Genomic DNA, 18931 nt, shown 5'->3' with positions numbered 1-18931 from the left:
AGTGCTGTCAGAGTGATGCCAAACCAAAGGCCAATGATATAATTCGACCTTAAAGCCACGCTGGCGAAGCCGCCTCCCTCATGAATATGCTGGATTGTGTAGCTGTGACCTCCGTACTTTAATGAAGCAAATGTTTTGAACTGTGCAAACCTTTTAAGCAAGGTTAGCAGCCACACTATTTTGGCCTCTGCACAAAATAGTCTCATGTAAGCAAAAGAAAAAACAGCAGCACTCTGATTTCAGTAGCCAACAATGCAAATGGCATCCTGGATGTAGTCAATTTTCTGTAACCTAAAACTGTGGATATAAAAAGCTACATTTTCAAAAACATACTCGCTATGTGTAGACGTAAGGTCTTCAAACCTTTACATTACAACATATTTTCTGAGAATAATGTGAAGCATTAGCGGGAAAGGCTCATTATTTTGCAAAAGTCAAGGCAACAGGGCAGCAGGCCTGCTTTATCTCACTGTCGAAAAAAGCTAGTTTATAGCTTTCGCTCTATTTAAAATCTTGGCTGTTCCAGTGCTTCAGTAAGGAAGACTTTGTAGAGATAAGTTAACATTTTAATAAATGTGTTACCTCATTTTATTTTTTGGATGTGTGCCATATCTGCAGAAAATGTTCTGCTTAGATAACCACTTGCAGCATCAATATGAAACTAAGGTTTGTTTATAATGCCACCACACGGTGCTGGAGGCAACAAGTTTCCTGTCAATAATCGAGGGTGCCAGTTTTGAACAGATTGCTTAGTCTTCCCCTTCAGTCACATAACATTTCATTCAGGCAGTTAGCCTTCTGTTTGATGAACGGAGAATCAACTGGTTGGCTTCATTTTAAATTTCACAAAATACAGATTTTAGTGTTATAGGCATACATGGTTCAGTGACTCAGAGGAGAGCGCTCCATTATGTAATAGTGAAATGAAGCTAATTGCTGTTTATATAATTTGCTTCATGGTGGAACTGCGTCTGTTTCAGCCTTCTATAATTTGTAAAGGATTCAAACATCGCCTCAGGGAGGTGCTGAACTGACCAATCTGCACAAAAACAACCAGCTCTTTAGAAAAATTAGGTTGTGTGTTGGTGTGTGTGTGTGTGTGTCTTTCTACTCCTGGCATTATATTATGTTAACAAGACCAGCAATAAAATACATCTGATTGTACAAACAGGATAAAAAGTTAAACTAATGATAATGGAAGTCTATTCATCTACTATTGTTGATCATGTGCAATATTTTATTTTATTTAAATTCCAGCACGTTCCTGCGTGTTAATTGGAGACTCTAAATTGGCTGTAGCTGTGAGTATGAGCATGAATGCTTGTTTGTTAGCCCTGTGACTAGTGACCAGGATGTACCCCGCCTATTGCACATTAACAGCTTGGATAGAGACACAGCGTGTACAGAGAATGGATGGATGGTTCCAGTTTAGCAGCACATCATGACAGGTCAATGTAATCAAAATGCACCTGTGTTAAATTAACGTGTTTAAATCAATCAAGGCTAAAACAAAGACAACTGGACTTTCTGAACCTTTATTTGGTATTTACACAATGCAGCACAACTCACCGAGTTTACTTGCAAAGACGGGCATTAAAGATGGAAGAAGGGTAAACTGGGAGGACAGGATGGAGTAGAAGTACTGCAGTATCTGGGCGTGTGGAGCACCCTCGCACATCCTCTACAGACACAGTAAAATAACAAACAACAAACCATTTTCTTTGTGTGTGTGTCATTTTTTTTTAAGGCTGTAGAGAACTATAAAAAACAACAACAAAGAAACAGGGACTTTTGCAGAGCCTCTGATCAATAACCATGCATGTCTGTGTGTTCACACAACTAATAAAGACAGCGGCTCTGTGTGTGTGTTCTTATTAATAAAGTTATTTAGAGGAACAGCCAGACAGCACACATTCATCATCAGGGCCGATTTCTCAGAAAGGAGATGCCAGCAATGGATCATTTCCTCAAGTGATTGGTTTACAGCTGTGACAGAAGGTTAAGATGAGAAGACGATGAGTCTGACGTGTGTGTGGCTGTGTGTGTGTGTGTAGCCCTCACAGTGACGGTGTGTATCCAGACGGAGTCACAGCAGTGCAGCAGACGCTCACAAAGAGATTCCAGCGAGTCCTGAGTGTTGCTCTGTTTATACGGAGCTGTGAACGTGTTCTCCTTCAGAACAGGATCAGACGCACAATCCTCAGCCAACCTTGAACACACAGACACACAAACACCAACATACTCTTTCATATGTTATGTAACTAAAAACACCTTCTATTGGGCTGAAAACATGAATTAAGCAAAACACGATTCAACTTGTGTTTTTTTTTTTTAAACAAATGAAAAAGAATATAAGACAACATGTTGTGCACATTTGTGAGTCAGTTTGTGTAGTGAACTCCACCAATGTGTTCTGACCTGCAGGCAGCTTGAAAGCAGATGAGGGCCTGGAGCAGAAATCGTTCAGACCTGGAGGCATGGCTGCTGGGATCGGACCTTATCAGTCTCTGAAATATGATGGCCAGACATGGGTGACGTTTTTAAAATAATAAAATGTAACTTGTGCTGCTGTACAGTGTTCTACAATGTTTTTTAAAGGAACAGATAAAAAGGTGGAGAAAAAGACAGCAAAGATCTTTTGCATCCTTTTGTAGACAAAGCACTAAACTTACAGAGCTGCGTCGATGAGCAGGGGTGGGCAGACTCAGCTCAGGGAACCTGTTAGTGATGGCCTCTATCAATCCTTTCAGCTCCCTGTACTGAACAGGTCTGGACTGGTGGTTGAGTCTGGAGAATTCAGAGACAACATCAGCTGCTTATGCCAAGGAAACATCATCTCATGCCTGAGTAAACTGCGTGTAAGTTGTACCCTTGAGTATGTGTGAGTCATTTACATAACTTCAGTCTTTAGTGTGTGTGTGTGTGTGTGTGTATACCTGAACAAGACGGAGGCAGCGCCACAGGCCTGGGTGGCTACCAGCAGGCAGGAGGACGAGATTCCTGCAACCAGAGCCTCTGAAACCGCCACAAACCCTGGGCCACTGGGGAACAGATGCACACTTGGAGGCTGTCTATACACAGACAAACATACATATTAAACACAACCATCAAATATCAAAATATTACACTTAAACACCATTACACAGTGCTGTTAAATTTTGACACCAACACACAAAAAAAGTCATGCAGCGTACACACAAATAAGAGATACAGCTGTCACTGTTACATCCTGACAACGTCCTCACAGCATGAGTAATACCTGGAACATACACTCAGTCACACACCTCTCTGTGTGTGTCCATGATTGTATAAGACATTAGGTTGACATACATTTATGCATGAAAGCTCGCTGTAACCTTAAAATAATCTCTGTGCCTCTGTGCTTTTTGCCCCCTAAGGAAGATTGTGATTGTGTAAATAGATTTAGGTCCCCACAACCTAAGTAACACGTCCACCCACACACACACACTGATACACACACTTCAGCTTGTTCAGCACTTTAAGAGCTCTGGTCTAGTTACTTTTTTTTCCAGAGTTCCACTCAGCGTATAGGACAAATTTTCCCTCTCATATTATGACATCTCTTATCCCCCATATCACCACCATGTGACAGCACAGAACATTTCATTAAAATTATGTCAACCTTGCAGAAATAGGACGGTGTTTTAGTAGCTTGTGATATATTTTCATCTCAGAGACAGCAGACAGTTAATTTAAATCTAATTAAACTTCCCAGCACACCGTAGTTAACATGTGTTACAGGAGGTCACTGCAGCTGAAGTCAGCGAACAAACATGCAGTAAAACATCTGGAGAGTGATTGAGTGTGTGGTTTGAGTGAAATGCCGTGTATGAGCTTCAGGACGTCAGTGTAATTAATAAATGCTGTAATAACATTAACTTGTTTGGAGAGACTGTGTATTCAACTCAGCAGCATATCTTAACTAATTATTATACTATAATGATGATAGCACATAAATTAAATACAAACTGTTTCTTCAGTCTGAAAATGTTCTCCAGCAAGTAACCAAGACAACCATGCCTTAAATATCACTCTTCTACACAGTAGTGCAGAACACACAGAAGGGTCTTTGTTTCTTAATGGTCATGGTCATTATATTATGATATTATTTAAGTAAATGGTAAATAACAGTACGTAAATAACTACAGATAAAGCTTCCTTGATGTCACATGTAGGTTTCTAAAGTGCCGTTTTAAGCCACTGTGGGAGGCTCAGACTTCCACCATGATGATGGGTCATAGTCTCCAATTACTGTGAGGCGGTCAGACAGACGAGGAAGCAGGAAGCTTGCGCCGTGAGGTGAGAACTTATCAACCAAAACTATTGTGTTTTTTAAACCAGGCTGTAAACATAACATTTCTGCGTTAAAAAACGTTAGTTTTTTACATGGCAAACTATGGATATTGACTCCCTTTTGGAGTCAGCCTCTAGAGGCTGTGAAGTGAACTGCAATTTTTAACACTTATGCATGGGCTTCTTTTCTGAGCCCCAGAATCCTTACAGAACTCATTTACAGCAGAAATAAACATGTATAGCCTGGTACAAAAACTGCCCACCCACATCAGCTCCACTCGTGTTCCACCTATTTGCCTGTATTTGGATAAACAGTGAGTTTAGGTGGGGGCTCAGACACTGCCAACAGGGTGACGGTTTGAGCCTCCCACACACAAAATGTCTCTTCACAAGGGTGAATAAATGGGAAGGTTTCTTCTTATTTCTGCAAACTGTAATGTAATGATTCTGTACTGCAAAATGTAGCATCAGTAGGTTCAGTGTTTTAAATGCTGCTGCCGCCCCTTCTTGCCATACCCCACTTAAAACAACACTATCTTGCTGAAATGTAAACAGCGTACTTTATAATAAGTGTGGAAACTGAAGTATCTGAAGTGAGACGAACACTTGTTTTAGCTGCATCAGATGTGTAGGGAGGCTGACATAATTTTTAGTGTGTGAGGAAATTATTTTGGCATTGGGGATGCTTAAATCACTGGAGCAAAAAAAGAGCAGTCTCACCTGTCCAACATCTCAGCGAGAAGCAGAAAACCTTGTTTTGGCACTTCAAGTTGAGTCAGCTGCAGAGCCTCCTTCAGACTACGCACCAGGGACTCGATACCTGACACACAACACAAACACACTAACAACGTTATACATGAGCGGGCACTTGTCCAATCTTGTTTAGTAAAGTTTTGTTGCGATATCTCCTACACTACAACCTACTACATTAACCGGAGTGACAGGTAATATAGAGGATGCACACACACACAAACACTCACTATCAGGCGTGTTAAGCAAACAGTGGCAGAGGTACATGCTGCTAATTTAATGCTACACAGAACCCGCCGTAATAAAACCCATGCTCATACTGACCCAGAGTGAGGAGCTAATAGCAACAAGCAGTGGTTAGAGCAGATATACTGCGTACTAGTAAATTAAGTCTGTCCTGTTTCCCTGGAGTGGTGTTGAGGTGCTGCAGGAACAGTAGAAGCATACAAACATAGTACAGTCACACACACACACACACACACACACACGTGTCAGAGCTAGAAAATGATTCCCTGTGAATATTTCAACATACTTTAGCAGAATCTGTTAATCTAATTTCCTTTCTAATGTAACTGTCATGCCTCGAGTGAATGAAAATCTCTACAACTTTATTAAAAATGTTCCGTCACTGTTGAAACATTACACTATGCAGATGTCTCTCTGTACGCTGCCTGTGCATCCATAAGACATTATGTGTTAACAGATCATAAAATAAAGGCATGACTCACCATAGACAGAGTGACACTGGGAGAAGAAAAGTGGCTCCTCAGTCAGCAACAGCAGACAGCGGTAGACAGCCCACAGCAGTACATCACTGCTCCTACAGGCCAAACAGTCAAACAGAAACCCTAACAAGACATGGAGATAAAAAAATATATATTTTAATTTGGGCTAAAACAGACAACAGGTGTCCTGGTTTCCTTTCACACTCCAAAAACATGAACCTTAGATTGGTGATTCTTATTATGTGTATAATGTCTGACAGTGCAAAATGTGTGGATGCTTGCTTTTGTTGCAATAGGGATAGTTAGAGCATTTTGTGAGGCTTATTTTTGTGTATCTGGCACGCAGATAATGATATCCAGGGTTAAAAAATAAAGCTAATAGGGACCTGCATTGGCTCAGAAAGTGAGTCCAGCTTTTTAGCAAAAAATAAACATGTTTAGAGCCTAGCACAAAATAGTCTGTGTCTCTTTACAGCTTTAAACACACTTTACAGAAGCTTAAAGGTAGGGTAGGAGATTTTGAAAACTCATGTGAGTCAGCCAGATTTCCAAAGTAAACACACGCCCCTTTCTCTCGGAGCTCACCCCGAAGCCACGCCTCCCAATCACATGGACGTGCATCACCTGAAGACGAGCTGCGGTCTGTGACTTCGGCCATCATGCACGTACCTCTCTGGTGCACGCAGAGCAGGAAGAGAGTGACAACCAGCCAATACTCCGCGCAGGGTCCACCCGGAGGATTGGCTGATGTTTTTAGTGTTTTATAGCTTCCACAGATGATTCATATTCTTCCTTTTAATGAGAAACTGCCGAACTAATTGGTTGCTATCGGACTGTAAAGAGAAGTTACACTAATTTAAGTGCATCAGAATGAAATCTCCTACCCTACCTTTAATGGGATGGGTATGGAACCAAAAAAATTACCATATGGACTATATGAACATACTTTTGTTCAGGTCTCCATTATCGTGTACAGAACAAAGCTGAATGAATGGATGTAGCATTGTCAAGCCACTTCCAAAACAGGGTAATGTTTTCATGTGCAAAATTCTTTTTTTTTTAAAGCCTCTGAAGTTCTGTGGCACAAAAAAACACAAAACAGAATGGACAACTAGAGAGAAATACAGAGAAACAGACACAAACAGCAAATTTAGACAAAAAGAGGGAGCCAAACAAGAACGAAGTGCAACGAGTAAAGGGAACTATTTGTGCTGTGTGTGTGTTACCGGGTACATTCGCCTTGATGAAAGGTGCGCTGTACTGACTGGGAGAATGAGCCAGAACAGACGCAATACACCTCGCACTGGTCACCTGCAAAGTCTCATCACCGCTCAGCAGCAACTGAAAGACACATTTAACAGGCTCATTTAGAATCTTCCACTCAAATGAAGAGGCCTTCCTCTGTGTTTACAGGCAGAGGGACGTAACTTCTTCAACGCTGCCAAGTTATTATTCTCAGTGACTGTCTGGCTCTCATCTTCAGGACAATACATATCCACCATGTTTGTCTGTGCAACTTCAAATGAGTTTTTTAACTGAATTATGCATGACCGCAAAACTGTCAACTTATTTGGTGGGATAAATTATCTTTTGAGATGTAGGTGATTATTTAGATCACCTACATCTCTATTAAGAGCTGCTGACCTACAAACACCTCCTAACGTCATGAGCGGTGCTGTAGTGTGAGTCGTCACTGAGAAAATCTAACCCGATGTAATCTACACATCGATTTCCCAGACATGAAGCACAAATATTTGTCCAGGATAAAACCCCCTAAATCCCCCTTCAAAGGCACATTAATCCAGGATTAGAACTTCTTGTTATGATTATCATCAGTGTCAGAATGCAGGTCTTAGGGGGTGGGAGCAGGATGTTTGGACAGAGACCTTTTTCAGTAAGAGAGGCAGAGGGCAGCGGTCAGGGGGCTGTTGCTCTTGGTTTTGGCTGAGGGTCTGGCTGTTGTTGGAGAGGACGTCCTGGTTCTCATCACTTGCGATCTGACCGCCTGAGCAGTTCATCAGAACTGACACTGCCTCGCCCAGCTGCACAAGCTGCCATAACAAACCTGCCGGAGAGAAGACAAACAGATGACATAGTTCTGACGTTTTTAAAAATGAATGCGTATGCAATTATTTAGACGTGTCATGGTTAATGAATGTAATCAACAAGCACTGAGGCACGTGAGCCCACTAAGCCCTTCCATACTACCAATTTAAAGGGACACAGGTTGTGTACAGCTATTAAAAAAAACAAGGCTTTCTTCTCTATTCTAGCAATGTGGGAACAATGTAATAAAACAAAAACACAGTCAGTCATTTTTATACAAGAGGGGAAGACGAAAACAGCAGCTCCATTTAGTTTACTCTGAAAAATGATGTAAACAAACCTCAGCCTTTTTATTCAATAACTTCTCTGCACCTCACGTCGACCACCATCCTTGTTATCACCAAAGCGCACACTGGTGAGCTTATTGTGCTTATAACTCAAAACCCCTAAAAGATAACGACAGTCTTTCATCTCAGTATAATCCCTCCTCTTTCTCCATGTGGCCTTAAGCAGATTTGGAGGGTTTGGGAAAGAAAACAACTTCATTTTATTATTAATAACACCAATAAATAGTGGAAATGTCCATGACCAAGAAGGAGCTAACATGAAAGACAACAGTGGCCTAAGCAGGACACTAATTATCCAAAATAACAAATAACATAACCGATTATACACACTGAACCCAACCACTCCAAACAAGCTAATAATCAGCTACTAATTCTGTTATTTTTTTATTTTTTGTTTTATACTCCATGCAGGGTCCACCCGGAGGATTGGCTGATGTTTTTAGTGTTTTATAGCTTCCACAGATGATTCATATTCTTCGTTTTAATGCGAAACTGCCGAACTAATCGGTTGCTATCGGATTGTAAAGAGAAGTTACACTAATTTAACAAAAAGTGCATCAGAATGAAATCTCCTACCCTACCTTTAAGTCAATGATAATTTTCTGACTGCATACAAACACACAACGTAAGCGCACATATGCATCATGGCATCACATATCGGTTATTTTGACTTGACCAGTCTGGCATCACCATATTGGCCTCTAGGAGCTAAAAGAGTGAGATAAGTCTGTACAATAGCAACTTGTCAGTCACAAGGTAGCCACAATCCGTGAACACATGTCCCACTCTCTAAACTGTACAAGCCTCTGTGAGTTCACTGGTGAAAGGCAGCACCCCCTATAATAATTAGTAAATTCCAAATCTGTGGGAAATACTTGGAAATGTATTTATATATATACAAAAATAAAAAAAAAAATTTTCTCACCTCCACAAGTTTGGAGGAGCTGCGGCGAGCTGGCACTGGCTAATGTCTGCAGCAACAGGTTACACAATCTGTCCCTGATGGCAACGGGCAGGCACTGCGCTACTGAGCCTCCAGGTGTCCCGAGCAGTTGGAGCCACACGTTTATGAATGAAGTTTTCAGGGCTTCATCTGGGTGCAGTAAAGCTGAGCACAGGTGGTTCAACAGGACAGCTGGTGGGCAGTAATGGAAAAAAGATAACAAAATTTACAGATTTTGATAACAAGACACAGAAAACTGGGCCACTGCAAAAAATAAATTATTATTATCGATTTAGGGGCGACACATCTATTAAAGCGTGTTTAATCTAGTCAATGAGTTTATCAGTGGTAGAGCCAACATTGGAGGCAGAGTCTGAATTCTGGCTATCAGGGAGAGAGTGGAGTAAAAATGAAGGGAGGCAGAAGTGGGAGATTAAAAAATACACAGCAGCAGGACTGGAACCTTTTCTCTCAGCAGAGAAGAACTACAGACTGCCAGGTACACAGCCTGCCAGAAATACCATGATTTAGATACACAAGAAGCAAAAGGAAGAAAAAATAAAGGGCAGTGAAGCAGCCACGGAGAGGGATGATGCAAACAAAAAAAGGTTGTAAGAAACAAGTTGGCTGGTGCAGGCGGAGAGAAAGTGCCAGAGAGTGAGAGCTTAGGACGGAGGCAGGGAGGAAGAGACCTGCACCGTGTTACTGACAAAAAAAGAACAATGGAGACAGGAGGGGATGAGGATACATGCATTTTTGTTTGAGCACATTTGCAAGTCATGGAATTTCTCTTTGTGACATGTTTTTTCTTTCCTAAAAAACAAACAAACTGTGACCAAGACTCCAGTTCCTCAAGTGGCCACTTGGGGCTGGCTCCAAAGGCGAGTACATCCCAACGAGCCTCCATGTTAAAATGTGACAATTTTACAACATGTTTACAGCCTGATACAAAAGAGAGTTTATAGACAACTATGCAGGGGGCGAATTTTATAATACTCACACATTTGACTTTATATTTTACAGTTATGCAGATTTAGGGGCGTGCATGCTTTGAGAAACAGGTGACCGCCATCTTAAATCCTGAGCTGCCTGCTTTGCTTAGGCGTCAACTTCCTGCATCACCTTGTCCATTTTTGGACTTTTAGGAGGTTAGGTGGAGTCAGGTGCTGGCAAGCCAGAGACAGCCAGAGCCTCCACTGTGAGCCCCACGAAACCTTATATAACTTTTGTCCCTATATAGAGTCCACAGTGCTGCTAATGTTGATTGTCAGGTTGACAATACATCTCTTATAGAAAACGTGTGTGTACAAATGTAAGAACCTCAACTACTGAATGATCTAACTTCACAGAGAAAAAAGAATCAATTTGATTTAAGAGAAGTTGAGAGTAAAGTATTACACACATAATGGAAGTTGAGACACAGACAGAAACATATGTGGCCTGAGAGAAAGAGGAAAGAGAAATATGTATAAAACTGTGACTTTACAGCAGGGGCATAAACGGTGTTAAAGAGCGCTGGATGGAGCCGAAGCAACTCGGAGAGAGAGAAAGACACAGAATGACACAGTAGGAGAGCTGAGCTCGAGCCCAGCTGCTCTGTGAAGCAGATCAAAACCCATGTGAGGCAGGAGAGGCTCCCAGACATGTTTGATTAAACCAAAATATATGAGGCGGCCAAGATGAGAGCCAGGCATAAAGAGAGAGAGAGAGAGAGTGAAGAAGAGGAGGGAGGAAGAGGAGAGGGTGGTGAATCCTCCACAGGCAGAGGATGGTAATGTAAGAATGGGAAAGAATAGATGGAAAATAAAAGCCTTCCTGCTGTTTATGACGCACACAGAAAAACACAGAGGGAGGCAAACAGAAACTAAAAGATTAAACTGTTGTCTTTTGCTGAACCACGGCTTTATATATGTTTGCCTTGGTTCCTGTGATGCAGTCCCACCATGGTGCTGTTCATTTTGTCATCTGCTGTCAACACATGTTTTATACTCATAGTTAAGGTAAAGCTTCTAAAACATAAATACATTTCCCAAAATGTATATGTTTCTTTAATGTGTTGTCCTATTGGGGAAATGATGTCCTTCATCGCCTAATTGTTTTAGATCTCTGATCATCTCAACCTGTGAGAAACACTTTTTCTAAATACTATTGTCCTCTCCTTTTCTTATCTCTCTTGTTATCTCTGTCTTTCCTTATCTCATTAATGATTCATTTTCCCTCCCTGCTCCCTCATTTTGTCTGTATCCACTCTTCAGTCAGGACCCCGGGGAGTAACACACCAGCAATGCAGAAAAGAGTGCAGTAGAGAAGGAGGAAGAGGAGGAAGAGGAGGAGGAGGGGGTGTGTGTGGAAGATAAGGAGAAAATAAAGGACTGATTTCAGGCAGTGAGAAAAACAGAAGGGGTTAATCAGTTAAACAGAGAGAGTCGGAAAAAGAGAAAAAAAATCTCTTCGCTGCTCTGGGCTTGTGTTGTCATTGTCGTGCTGCTGTCGTTAGTCCAAACAGCCCCACAGAGACTTGTTGAGTGACAGGTTACAAACGGTCACACACAGTCAATAGTGCCTGTCTGTATCTTACATCAGCATCGCAACAACCCGGCATTACCTGCAGCTGCTCAGGGGAGTCTGTAAAGCTCATGAAAATACATGGGAGGTGGACACAGGCAGCAGAGTAAAATATAACTGCTCATTTTTGGCGCTCGTGACTGTAAAGACAAGCACTCAGGCGTGACCTAGACATAAACAACACGCACAGGCTCGATTAACAAAGCCCATCAAAGAGTGGAGAAATGGTTCAGTGAGCAGACAGATGCTGTACAGGTGGTCAGAGGAGAGATTATAGAAGCTGTGTATAGGAGGAGCTCTGCCTCACTTATGCTGAAGAACTGTGCCCATATATAGGGAAATTCAGGGGAAAAGGTTTGGATGAATGCAGACAGAATTTAAATCAATGCAGTGAGTGAAGTGGTCACAACAGCTCGAGAGACTTAAATGAGAACGTTTAGGAAAATAATAATAGTTTTCTGTTATTTGAACGTGGTCACAGTGCAACTACTCTTATGCATTTGGGATATAATTAAAAAAAGGTCAACTGAAAAGGTCAGTCGAGGCTACTGTGGCTGTACTGTGGATCACCCTGTGCTAAGAGAACAAGGGCTGCAGAGAAAATTAGATATTCTTTCACATCTTCCTCTTCTGTTTGAGGTGAGCTGTGATATTTCTAACACATTCCTGCATGAGTCCCAGCCGCTGAGATTAATCAACCCTGCAACACTTTAATTTTTCCCTTCTTTTCTTTTCAGACACCACAGTAAAGTCATGAATAAGAGATGAGACGGCAGATGTGAAACCTGACCTGATCTTGTCTCAACTGCAAGCTTTAGAAGTGACCAAAGCAAATCCTGTCAGATCTCAGAAAAGGAATTGATATCCTCAAAATGAGGGTGTTTGATTAGCACTGTAAAAAAATTTTAAAATTTAATGACATATGAGTTCAGAATGTACTTTAAGCTCACAGACACAGTTTAATGACTGTGAATGTAGTCCTGTATTCAGACAATTACAGATTGTCAACATTTCCAAGTACAGTCAATAGTAAATATTGACTGTGCCCACTATTTAAGACCATACGCATTATGGCCCCGTTCACACTGGAGAAAGTCATTCCAGCTAGAGTAGGATTGAGCCCAGACAGCCTTTAAGCTGGATGCGTTCACACCTATTTTCAAATCTGGCTAGCACACACTTGTGTCCGCACTCAATCCGGCTTCATCCAGCGTGTTTGTTGTCCTCCAAACCACTAGGTGGCGCCTCGTAATATACAGAGTAAGTTCCAGATTTTTTTCCCCAGTGTGAACGGGGTATATGTTATATCCTGTGTAGTCAGTCTCACCATGCTGGGTCATCAGATGATTGGCAACAAAAGGTGCCGCGTTCACCAGGTTCCCCAAGAAGCTGAACATAGGCAGGAGACGCTTCACGCTGGCCGTGTCACTCACCTGGACAGAGAACGTAGAAAATTACACACACAGAGTTATTATTTAAACCCTCATTATATTCCGATTATGTGCTTTAAAGCTGCAACCATTTTCCATGTTTGTCCATAAAATGTCAGAACACAAACGATTGATTAGTCAATAATGCAAACGATGGTCATCTGCAGATCTAGTAGAATGCAGCGTTAAGACTTTGAACCATTGCAGTGGTTCCCATTTCGTTTTGTTCACATAGTGTGAAAACATCCCCAATTTCAGCTGTGAGAGGAAACAGATCAGCCTTGAGTTTTTATAGATTAGAGACACTTGAGAGAATGTTTAACTGCATGAAGTGTGAGATGTAAAAGAATCAACAAATAAAAGACATTTTCTTGTCTTTTATCAAAGCTGCAGTTACAGATCAGATAACATTTGCTGTTCTATAACAATGAGAACAATGATAATTTTAATTAAAAAAATCCAAAATCCAAAATACAAACACAACTTTAAAGCTCACATTAACACCAGGCAGCCTGGGAAACATTCAGAAAATGGCAAAAGGTGCCACTTCAATCTTCAGTAAAAACTCCAGGCTGAACTAAAGCAGATGGCTGTAATTCATTTAACTTAAAAGAATACACAGTACATTCTTCCAGCTCTTAATCAGACTACATTAAAACTCTGTACTCTCAACAAAAGGTTCTTTAAATAAAAGATAATAAAAAAAGGTCTAATCAGGCTCTATTCTAGTCACAGAAACAGGAGCCGCCTGGTGTTATACCTTCCTGTCATCATCAGTACACACAGCTTTACTATTTTCCACCTGCAGCACCAGCTGCAGAACGAGACATCTCCACAACTGTCTCCCCCTGAGGTGACACAACGGCAGCAAGAGGGAGACAAGCACGCCGCCTGTTTACTAAACAGCCCTGGGAGGATGTGATGTTGGTTACACAAGCGCTGTTAAAAATTTTATGATGTTCCTGTATGTGTACATGAGTGTTTCTCTACACATCTGTGAGAGTGTTTGTCTTACCTGTTTGCGTATCTCATCCAAAACGAAGTGCAATGACAGCTCACTCTGGAGCTCTAAGAGCAGCTGAACCAGAACTGACAAGACAAAAAACACACACGCACACATACATGTATGAGCGTACGCAGACGTCAAGGAGACACATTCATTAAACATCACAGTTCAGAATAGTTTCACACTGAGTTTTATCTTTCTTTGGGAACAAGTGTGATTGTGAAAGAAGTCATTTTACGCCGCCACCATTCCATATTGTTCATTAACATAAGATCTGGTGTCATCGCCTTTCTCAGCTAAAACCAAGGACCTCATTAAGCTGAAGTTCTCCTGACACACACAGATAGGAAACAAATGATAAGTTTGTGGCCTTGTGAAAGAGAAAGACGTTATTATCACTGTCCTAACGGTGACCACTGAGCTCCGTCCTTCTCTTAGTGAAGATCAAAAATGTGACCGTTTTCCAGGTCGTCCACCAGCTCATCCACAGCTACAAAAACCTCTCACAGTCCTCAGAAATAGCAGGTTGTCTCTGAGTCTGCTTGACCACTAAACCGGCATCTACACTTTCCGAGCTTTATAAGTCACGTCCTTCTACTCTAGGCCACAAACTTACCAATCACTCCTCATATTATTCACTCTACTCAAATGAGTTTGGAAATGTGTTCTTCACATTGTCTGTGCAAAAGAGTAGAAGCAGTGTCAATTTTTAAGCACTCCACCAACTATTACAGCAAAGCGGTCCCTAAGGCATGTTAAGACAGCGACCATAAAATCATTTTGTCATTTGCACTTACCAAAACATTTTTTATGCATTTTGAAAGGCTGCAATGAGCCAAATATGCCTGAGTTCTAAAAAACTGTGACTGCGCTGAGTGGCTCACAATGAGGTTACAGAAAAATCTGCATATAGCTGCCTTAATCCTTCATTTAATACAAAGAGCAGCTATGCAGCAGTGAGAGACTGAGGATAAAACTTGCAGAAAATGTTAATATAGTGTGGAGACAGATAAGTTACAAGCAGTGTCCACTATCACACAAAGACTGTGCATGTATTCACAACTGTGTCTAAGTTTATGTGAGGACAATGTGTGTGAGTTTGTACAAATAAAACTGCACATGCACAGAACCACAAACACACACATTAAACCATACCAAACCATAAAGAGGCATCTCTTCACCTTGGTCAACCTTTTCTAGAGTGACTGAGTTCTCCTCGGTTTGAAGCATCCCTAAGGACAGAAAAGCAATGACTAGATTTAAAAAGCCCACTCCACACAAACCCACTGCAATTTACAGGACTCTCGTAGAGTGTCATAAAAAAAAAGGGACAAAATGGCCTTGCATTAGTTTTCCTGAATGGAGGGTGTATGCAGGGTTTCAAAATGCACTTAAACCCATTAAAAAGTTATTGGCATCTTTCTCCTTGCCAGAAGTGCCATTTTTACTTTAGTCTTTTCAAACTCCATGGCAGGTAAAATATTTTTTAATTGCCTCCAAATTTCAGTGTTCGTTTGTCACCAAAAGTTAAGACTACAACCGTACCTCAGCATTTCTGCACAGACCTTGTAGTGTGCAGTAACACTGGACTTTTGGTGCAGTACTGCCAGCTGCCAGCAGCTTTTAGAGCTGCCTGGTACCAAGCAGGGGCAGCTGGGGGAGTCACTGTCTGCAGCAGACAGTTTCTTATGGATCATAAACATTTGACAGGGAATTCAAACCTCACGATTCCCAAAAGAAACAGGAAGAAGCAGCAAAGCTAACCAAAGAGCGACCCTTAGCAGAGTTTTAATGTCTCTGAATGACTGTTTGTAAAACAGCAACGAGCATGTACACAGTGTGTAGTTGGAGGACGAACAGATGTTTTACTGTCCTCTCACTGGTACATGGTGAAGCACACTTTTAGCAGACCCTCCCACCACCACTGTAATGCCTTTTCTGATGTCACATTAGTCAGAGCTTTTACTGGCTCACGGGTTTACAACATATCCTCCCAATGCGCTAAATTGTTCAGAGTTCAAATGGCTCGGGCCTGCTGTGATTAACTAATATTCAAACAGTAAGTAGGAAGGATCATTTCTGTCATCTGATAATGATAGGGTATCATAAAACACACTGGAAATTTAATTACAGCAGTGGTACAGTGGTAGCACCAGCACTATTTAAGGCGCCATTCTTTTAGCATCTCCAGTACTCAGCAATTCAGTGTGGGAAGGATAATGTACTGGCACAGGCAGTAAAGTATTAACCACAGTGCACGGTTAATAAAACGACTGTCCTTGTACATATTATAGCATGATCTCACCGGCTCGCTGGGTGGTTGTCATAATATTAATGACTTAGGTAAGAGCATGAGCGCTGTACTAATTGATTCTACACTAAAAGATTCTCATAAATCTATGGATGGTATTGCTTTATTCAACTCATTTAAAGCAGTATAAAAAGGACAACACTGTATTTAAAGGAGTGTACTGTTCCAAGGTCAAAAACAATATTTACACAGAAAAAATTGCAGCTCATATTAACTGTTTTTTAGTTAGTGGGTTAGTTAAGATGAGTCCAGCACACTTTAAACAACTCGGATTTTACACAGTTGTCATGAATATCCCCATATATAATTCATACAAACTATATTACCCATTAAATTTCTGCATATTTCACCATCAAATCAGTGCGCTGTTTTAATTCTACCTCACAAAGCGAGCATGTAATGCTTATAACATGGAGAACTGCAGCTATCCATTTCTATATGGTGCCATTTGAGTGATGAGATAAGATCTTTAATGTAACTGCAGCACTCGCACAAGAATAGAATGACAATGAAGACAAGAACATTGAGCCAGTGAGACACTTAACACAACCAGAGGTGCTGATTGCTGCTGATGCATCTTGTTTTTTTTTTTTTTTTAAATTAATAAGTGACCTTCCAAACACATTACTCATGAGCCTACCTCCAGAGAGATAACAAGTGGGGCGTAAAAGCCCTTTCTTGCTAGACCTTCTTGATGTGCTACTTTTTTTCTCACCCAGTAGTAAAGCTGTAAAATGCAGAGAGACTCTGTGGTCCTGTCGTAGCAGCTCTCTCAGGGCCCCCGGAGAACTCTTCAGCATCGCACTGATACCAGACAAGGCAAAAGACTTCCTCACCGACTGTACCATGCAGAGTGTAAGAAGAGAGCGAGATACAGGAGGTTAAATATAGTCTGTGCATCAGGGGAAATCAATAGGTTAATGCAAATTTTATATACATCTCCTGGAGAATCCTGAGTTGCATACACAGAGCAGCCACAGCATTAACATCAATGAACAATGGTGCTTGACAGGGTGTGGGATATATTAGGAGCAACAGTTAGAGGAACAGTTGGTTCTATAAAATGATGTATTTTAAGAAGAAGGGGAAAAAAAGATGTGACTTTGACAAGGGAAAGAACGTGAAGATGAGATAGAGCAGTCTTTAGGAGCTACAAAAACTATTCCCAGGAGAGGCCACTGTTAAACAAGTGACAGGTGAGTCACAGGCACCAAAATTCATTGACAGGAGTGGAAAGTAAATGTTAAGCTTGTGTGGTCCAGTTGTAAACAACAATGGAAGGACGGCTGCAGAACACACACTGCATCATCACAGCTTGCTGCACCTGTTCTCCACCAACAGGAAAAAGGAGGCCTGGCCAGTATGGAAGGAAGGTGAGTAAGTGGAGGAATTACCCCTTTCACACAGCCTCAAAACGGGATTTCTCTTCTCAAACACTTGCTTTAATGTTGTGGCTGACCAGTTAACATTACATAAAAGTTAAACACACCCATGTTTGACGGTTATTTTACATAATTAAGAGGTATTTTTTTATATCATTATGATCCTCACCGGTATTTCTTCGCTCTCCATCATTTTGATGACGCAGGCCACACAGAGCAGCACCCCGCCGCCCTCCGCCGGCCCGAGGCGGCCGCTCCACTTCGAGTCATGTCTGAAGTGGATCTTGTCATAAATGATATCCGCGCTCATCTCTGCGGTCGTTTCACCTCTTGAATCAACGATAAACTCCTAAAAAAGTCACGCCCACGAAAGACACAATTAGCTATTTGCATGCGAACAAGCTAATTAGGATGCTAGCTAAAACTCGCCTATTAGCATACATTTCCTTTAAAAATGTACACGTATCCGCCAAATGTTACACACGTTCTTTCAATACGGTTAATTAAATATTGTATAATTGTACTGAAATCCATACTCTCTGTATATATATCTGTGTAGTAGATGAATATTGTGATTCTAGCTTCTAGCTAGTGTGTGTCCCTACCTGGAGTCCCACGTGATCTGCGCATGCGTATGTGCAATCTATTACATCAACAGAGGCAGTAGATCTGCTGTTTAGAAACATCTGCTGCTCTCTTATTATTATTCTCTGTAGCAAATAATATCTTAAAGGATTAGGTGGTGAGATACAATACACTGTGACTGAAAATAACACTTTAATTAACACCAAACTATCCTAATTATTTCACAAGACACTTAGTACATTAAATTTGGAAGTATGTGTGCTTTCTGTATTTGTTTTAGCTTTATTAAAATGATGATTTGATACAAGAGTTTTCCCCTGATGTCTCAGAAGTAGCAATATGCTATATGTTATTAAATGTTGTGTACAAATTCAGATTAAGGCCTAATTTCTAAACAAATTGCATTTGTTAAAAATAAATTTATGTATAACCTGTGGCATGAAGGCTATAATTTCAATAAGGGCCTTATTCACATGGTGTACTTTATATAGTCACAAAATCATATTATTTATTGTAGTATCAAACAC

The 18931-nt window shown here is 41.1% G+C and overlaps 1 protein-coding gene across 1 annotated transcript in view; it reads right to left on the bottom strand.

The window, feature by feature from the left end:
* mei1 (meiotic double-stranded break formation protein 1) overlaps positions 1–18129 on the bottom strand; it is a 45178-nt gene extending 27049 nt beyond the window's left edge. The window contains exons 1-15 of the mRNA XM_028412203.1: positions 17989–18129; positions 17153–17276; positions 15308–15358; positions 14136–14209; positions 13018–13123; positions 9108–9317; positions 7676–7854; positions 7016–7130; positions 5793–5912; positions 5035–5134; positions 2937–3071; positions 2673–2787; positions 2419–2507; positions 2062–2209; positions 1570–1681 (exon numbers count right to left, since the gene is read on the bottom strand). Of these exons, the coding sequence (XP_028268004.1) occupies positions 1570–1681; positions 2062–2209; positions 2419–2507; positions 2673–2787; positions 2937–3071; positions 5035–5134; positions 5793–5912; positions 7016–7130; positions 7676–7854; positions 9108–9317; positions 13018–13123; positions 14136–14209; positions 15308–15358; positions 17153–17276; positions 17989–18129 (1819 nt within the window). The remainder of the gene's footprint in view (positions 1–1569; positions 1682–2061; positions 2210–2418; positions 2508–2672; positions 2788–2936; positions 3072–5034; positions 5135–5792; positions 5913–7015; positions 7131–7675; positions 7855–9107; positions 9318–13017; positions 13124–14135; positions 14210–15307; positions 15359–17152; positions 17277–17988) is intronic.
* Between the last annotated feature and the right edge of the window lie 802 nt (positions 18130–18931).

This window comes from Parambassis ranga, chromosome 8 (genome assembly GCF_900634625.1).
Source record: "Parambassis ranga chromosome 8, fParRan2.1, whole genome shotgun sequence".
Taxonomy (NCBI): Eukaryota; Metazoa; Chordata; class Actinopteri; family Ambassidae; genus Parambassis; species Parambassis ranga.
The sequence above is the reverse complement of the archived record's forward strand: the minus strand, read 5'-3'. Positions and strand labels throughout refer to the sequence as shown.